This window comes from Trachymyrmex cornetzi, unplaced genomic scaffold (genome assembly GCF_001594075.2).
Source record: "Trachymyrmex cornetzi isolate Tcor2-1 unplaced genomic scaffold, Tcor1.1 scaffold1361, whole genome shotgun sequence".
Lineage (NCBI taxonomy): Eukaryota > Metazoa > Arthropoda > Insecta > Hymenoptera > Formicidae > Trachymyrmex > Trachymyrmex cornetzi.
In genome coordinates, this window is record NW_017295941.1 from 32349 (window position 1) to 38991 (window position 6643).

Here is a 6643-nt window from a genome sequence, read left to right on the forward strand (position 1 = left end):
TTCACTTTACAGGGTCAGCACGTATGTACTTCGCATGAATATTTTAAACAAGGATTTTTTTTAACTTTTGATCATTGGTAAAAATGAAAATGATATATTATCTATCCTTTTCAACTAACTTCTTATACCGTTCATCTATTTCTCTGTATAACAACGTTTATACGGCTCAGTTATGCTGGATTCACACTGCGTGCGATTTGCGTCGTACGTTGCTCTGCAATCAATCAGAAAGCAGAATTCCGATGATACGAAGCAAAATTCATCGGAATCCTGTTTTCTGATTAGTTGCAGAACGTCGTACGACGCACTTTGGATGCAGTGTGAATCCAGTATTATTCCGAAGTTATACATTGATACATGAAACTGGCCAATCACAGTCATTCCATTCTTCAGAGTAATAGCTATGATTGGTCAGTTTCATGACATCGATGTTATAACTTCGGCGTAAATCGAGTCGTGTAAACGTAGTTTATGTTTGTTCAGCATCAGATAAGAACATGTACAAGTACTGTTAAATCTGACAATAGTTTGTTCTTTATCGATAAATTCTCAGAATTATTGCACACAATGCAATAAGTTCAGAAAGTTCATCGTAACAGATCTATTGTTTCTTTCCGAACGCACTCAGATCAGCGGGGCCTTGTCTGAGTACAACGCCATCTCCCAGAAAATCGAGCAACTTCTATTATACATACATTTCCTGGTCTGTTTATCAGCCCGAGTCTTCGTTGACAAGCAAATTTACGTGATTTATAAATTAATGTAAATATTTTTTCTAAGCTTTCAATCTCAGTTCTGTAAACTCAGTATTGTTTGTGCACGTTATGCGGTGAGTGGTAGAGTATCGTTTGGTCCATACGAGCTATAAAACTTTTGTAATCTATATCAGTTGACAGCTCTACGTGTTGAAAAAATGTAAGTTTTAACTTTTTTTCCGATTTTAGTACTAATCTATTGCACCACGACAGAATTTTGTCTATTTTAACCCTGTAAAAGGATTTTTGATTTCGTTAAGTAAATTCGGAGATGTAAATTGATCTGCAAAATACCGACAATTTGGCCACTCCAGCAATTAGCCACTCCAGCATCCGACAATTTAGCCACTCCAGCATCCCCTTAAGGCAGGGAACGTAAATAGCGAGGAAAGCGAATATTAACTGACGCTGAGATTTTATTTGTATTTGCAGCTTAAATATAATGTCAATGTAATAAATAGATAAATAGAATCCGACACTGTGGTCGGGTGCATTGGTGCACATGCCGTGAGTCGTCGGAAAAAGGCAACCATTGCCTCTCGATACAAAGGAGAGAAAAATAACCGAAGCTTTCTTGTTGAAATTATAACGTCGAGTTAACAACTTCTCGAAAGTTCGAAAAACAAAAACAGCGGTTCTCCGAGGAAGGAGATTAAGAGAGAGGAATAAGCGACTCCTCCGTTAGCTAGCAAAGAGACAAGACGTATAATTCCGCGGACTTAGAATAAAGGCGTATTACTTGAGATAAATTTGGAGTGAGTTAAGTTTCTCGGCCTTCATTCCTGATTATCACCTTCCTAATAGCGCGATAAGAAAACAGCTAAAGTGGCGACACCGACGTGCCGGGAACAATAATTTCGGTAATTCGTTTTGCGCGTATCGTGACGAATTCATCGAGATGTCCGGTCGAAAGTGAAGGTGAATAAGTCGGTGGCGAAGATGCAGGAGACGATGATCGTGACGCACGAGGAAAATTCATCAGCCTCGTCACCGAACGGAACAACAGCGAAATTTAGACGAACAGCGAAGACAGCTGGAAATGGAGAGACAGGCGTTCGAGCGATAGCGGATGCAGCTGGCGGATTCGCGTGCAGCGGCGAGACGACCGATAGGCGACGAGCCGGGTTTCGTGACGCTGGGCGCAGAGGTGAGCCGAGTAGGCATAAGAATGCCAGAATTTACATCCGCGGATCCGGAATTGTGGTTCAAAATAGTCGATCGAAGTTTTCAGGCCGCGGGGATCACTGTCGATGCGACAAAATTCGGATATGCGTTAACGGCGATTGGTCCGCGATATACCGCCGAAGTGCGCGATATTATAATGAGTCCCCCCGCGGAGCGCGCGTACGAGACGTTAAAAGCGGAGTTGATAAAACGACTCAGCCTCTCGCAGGAGCATAAGACTCGGAGACTCCTGGAGCACGAGGAGATCGGAGACCGGAAGCCCTCACAGTTCTTGAGGCATCTCCGAGGGCTTGCCGGAAACGTCGTTGATGGAGTGTTTACGGTGTGGCTGTCGCGTTTACCCGCGTACATCCAGCCGCATCTGGTGACGCGTGCCGAGGATACCGTCGAGCAGCTGTCGAAGATGGCGGATGCAATAATTGAGGCTACCCGTGCGCCGGCGTTCCGAGTCGCGGAGGCGACGCAGCTCCCGGTGCCGCGGGTCGAAAACCGGGATACTATTACTACAATCGAGGCAAGAGTCAATTTACAAATCGCACAGTTGCGCTTGACTCTGCAGCAAGAGATGGCTGAGCAGATGACGGCTATGCGGAGATCCATCGAGGCGCTTCGGGGCGCAGAGAGAGACGACGAACGTCGCGACGGCGGGGGCCGTTTTCGCGGTAGCGGAGATCGCTTTCGCGGAGGTCGACGGGCGCGGTCGCGGTCGCATTCGCAGAACCGTGGGCTCGCGGTTGGTGGCCCGTGCTACTTCCATTGGCGGTTCGACGAGGAGGGGACACGATGCGAGCCTCTCTGTTCCCAACAGCAACAGGAAAACGCGGTGGCCCATCGTTGATGACGGCGACCGAGTCAGGCCATCCGATACGTCGTCTTTTCGTGACAGACATTGAGACAAAAATAAATTTTTTAGTTGACACGGGCGCAGATTTGTGTGTGTATCCGCGGAACATGGTTCGCAGACCGCGAAAAAGATCGGCCTACGAGTTGTCCGCGGCGAACGAAACAATAATTCATAACACGTATGGAACAGAGACGATGGAGTTGAATCTCGGTTTGCGACGATCATTCGTGTGGCGATTTGTGATCGCATATGTGACGAAGCCCATTTTAGGGGCAGATTTTCTCGCGCATTACGGGCTCTTGGTGGATCTGAGGAACGGCCGACTCGTCGATTAAATAACGAACCTTAAGACGCGCGGGCGTTGCGTGCGGTGTGATGTGCCGAGTGTCAAAACGGTCGCAGGTGCAACGCCATACCACGAACTGTTGGCGCGATATCCGGAGATTACGAGGCCAGAGGGCCGTCCCGGAAAAGTAAAGCACGAGACGCGTCATCATATTAAGACGACACCAGGACCGTCGGTGGTGTGTCGACCGCGAAGACTCGCGCCGGGGCGTTTGGCGGCCGCGAAGAAGGAATTCGAGAGGATGGTGGAACTGGGAATTGCGAGACCGTCGAGGAGCAATTGGTCGTCACCCTTACACATGGTTCCCAAGAAGGGCGAAGAGTGGAGACCGTGCGGCGACTACAGAGCACTTAACGCGTGGACGGTTCCGGACTGTTATCCAGTGCGCCATATCCAAGACTTCGCGCAGTCTCTTCGAGGAAGGAAGATTTTCACCGTCATCGACCTAGTTCGGGCATATCACTAGATTCCGGTTGCGGAAGATGATATCTCGAAAACGGCGATTACGACGCCGTTTGGAATATTTGAGTTTCCGGCAATGTCTTTCGGCTTACGGAACGCCGCGCAGACATTCCAGAGATTTATAGACGAAGTTCTTCGCGGATTCGATTTTTGTTACGCCTATATAGACGATATTCTCGTTGCGTCGTCTTCAGTTGAGGAGCACCTCGAACATTTACAATTATTGTTCGAGAGATTGCGAACATACGGAGTGATTATTAATCCGGGTAAGTGCGTGTTCGGGCGGTCGGAGTTCCTCGGGTATTTGGTGACCGGCGAGGGAACGCGACCGTTGCCTGCGCGCGTGAAGGCAATACGGGAATACCGGAAACCGGAGACAGTGAAGGATCTTCGGCGGTATCTCGGCATGCTAAATTTTTACAGAAGATTTCTGCCGAGAGCCGCCGAGACGTTGGCACCATTAAACGATCTTCTACAGAATAAGGTAAAAGGAAAAATGCCAATAGCATGGACACCGCTGGCGGAGCGGGCGGTTGAAGCGTCAAGAGAAAGCCTGGCGCAGGCTGCGCTTCTGGCACATCCGAAGAGCGACGCAGAAGTAGCGCTGTTTGCGGACGCATCCGACCATAGCATCCGAGCCTCGTTGCAGCAGAAAAGTGGCAACTAGTGGGAGCCATTAGCTTTTTACTCGAAGAAGTTAAGTCCTACCGAGGCGAGATATAGTGCATTTGACCGGGAACTTTTGGCTATATACCTCGCCGTCAAGTACTTTCGACATATGGTAGAGGCAAGAAAGCTTATTATTTATACGGACCACAAGCCGCTCACCTTCGCGTTCCGCCAGAAACCAGAGAAAAGTACACCGCGGCAATTCAGACACCTGGATTTCGTCGGGCAATTCACGACGGACATTCGACATGTATCTGGCGGAGAAAATGTGGTAGCAGACGCATTATCCAGAGTGGAAGAGCTCCAGTCTCCAATGGACTATGTGGCGTTGGCGGCGGCGCAGCAGAATGACGAAGAAGTAAAGAAATATATACAGTGAGAGTTCGGATTGCAGCTGAGGAAGGTCGAGATTCCGGGAACAGGAATGGAGATATATTGTGACACGGCAAAAGCAACGTCACGACCATTCTTGACAGAGCCTTTTCGACGAGCTGCCTTTAATATGATACATAACTTGGCGCATCCGGGAGTTAGAGCGGTCAGGCTCGTGGCCGAGCGTTACGTCTGGCCGTCGATGAGCGCGGATCGTCGCGGCTGGGCTCGCGCGTGTTTGCAGTGCCAGCGGGCAAAGGTGACTCGCCACGTGTCGGTGCCGAGAGGTGAGTTCGCCGCGCCGTCCGGAAAGTTCGAACATGTGCATGTCGACATTATAATAATGCCAATCTCGGAAGGGAAGCGATATTGCCTGACATGTGTCGATCGGTTTTCGCTATGGCCGGAGGCGTTCCCGATAGAGGACCAGGAAGCGGAGACAGTGGCGAGGGCGTTCTACGACGGATGGATCGTGAGGTTCGGAGTGCTTCTGCGAGTCACGACGGACCGCGGTAGACAATTTGAGTCCCATCTGTTTCGCCGTTTGAACGAGCTGACCGGGACGATGCATTTAAGGACGACAGCATACCATCCGCAGGCCAACGGAATGGTCGAGCGTTTCCATCGACAGCTCAAGGCCGCAATTAGAAGCCACGGGAACAACCGATGGACAGAGGTGCTGCCAACCGTCTTATTCGGAGTCCGAGCGGCTTGGAAGGACGATTTGCGGGCGACGGCGGCGGAGATGATTTATGGAGAGACATTAAGACTTCCTGGACAGTTCCTGGACCGGTGGGCGTCGGGCGATGTGAGTGAGGCCGCCGACTTCGTCAAGGAGTTGCGTCGCCATTTTGACGACCTGCGCCCGGTGAAGGGATCGCATCACGGAGAGTAGAGGCCGTTCGTATTTAAAGATCTGGCTACGACGGACTGGGTGTTTGTACGTCATGATGGGCCTAAGACAATATTGCAGTTATCATACGACGGCCCATACTCGATAATCAGCCGTACCGAAAAGTTTTTTGTCGTGCGAATAAAAGGGAAAGATGCGACAATTTCAATAGATCGACTAAAACCTGCATATACTTTTTCAGAGAACATAGGGAACAACAGCCCGGTCGAGAAGCGAGGCACGGACGGAGCAACGGCTGACAACAACAACACGGGGGACGTCGATCCGAGACGGTCCGCGGACGCGCCGGGTCTCGGAGAACGGACCGGAGTGGCGACGAGATCGGGCAGGAGAGTCCGTTTCCCGGATCGTCTGCAAGTTGGAAGAACATAAAATATTATGAATATATGAATATTGTTAGCAATAGTAATGCCTAAATGTTTTAAAAGAAAAAAAAAGAAAAATTAGCGTATAGCACGAGATGATAAAAGCCAACGGCGGATGAGACATCACTGATAATTTTTTTTCTTTCATCGCTTTATGTTCTTATTGAGGTCAGTGTTTGTTATATTCTATTTTATATTTATTTTGTAATGCTTAATTTTACATGTGATGTACATTGCGTAGAACCCGTGGGTTGGGCTACCTATCGGGCGCGTCTCCAGGTGGCGGATAGGAGGACGCCCGGAGGGGTGCCCGGTCTCCCGGGTGTAAAACCCCGTGTGTGACTGGAGGTACCTCCGGGTAGTGACGGTTATAAACGGACCTCCAGGTGTAAAGCCCTGCGTGGGTTCGGGAAGACCGTTGCCGTGGACCAGCCCCCCAAGCCAAGCTGGAAGCCATTGAGGTGAAGGCTGCGTGGCACTGGGGGAGCAGTGTCGTGATCGATGCCTCTGGGGCACCGGGCGAAACCCCAGAGTATCTAGCCTTACCCACGCATGCGGGGCTCTGCGTGGGTGGACATAGTCGTTCCCTAGCTACTCGTGGAACTTGCATGGAGGAATTTAAAAATCTAAACATACAAGAATTAACCGAGGGCTCGAAAGGGCACTCGGCGGAAACTGCTGCGATCGCGCCGCAAGTACAGGCCTGCAAGGGCTTGGAAAGCGAGGTGGTCG

The 6643-nt window shown here is 49.9% G+C and overlaps 1 protein-coding gene across 1 annotated transcript; it reads left to right on the forward strand.

Moving 5' to 3' along the window:
* Window positions 1-1824: 1824 nt before the first annotated feature.
* On the forward strand, window positions 1825-2778 carry LOC108770850 (uncharacterized). Its single transcript, XM_018522585.1, has one exon. It carries the CDS (start codon window positions 1825-1827, stop codon window positions 2776-2778), a length of 954 nt encoding a protein of 317 aa, XP_018378087.1.
* The last annotated feature ends 3865 nt before the right edge of the window (window positions 2779-6643 follow it).

Excerpts from the sequence above, each read along its gene's own strand:
- LOC108770850 (XM_018522585.1), top strand. The coding sequence starts at position 1,825 with ATGCAGCTGGCGGATTCGCGTGCAGCGGCGAGACGACCGATAGGCGAC.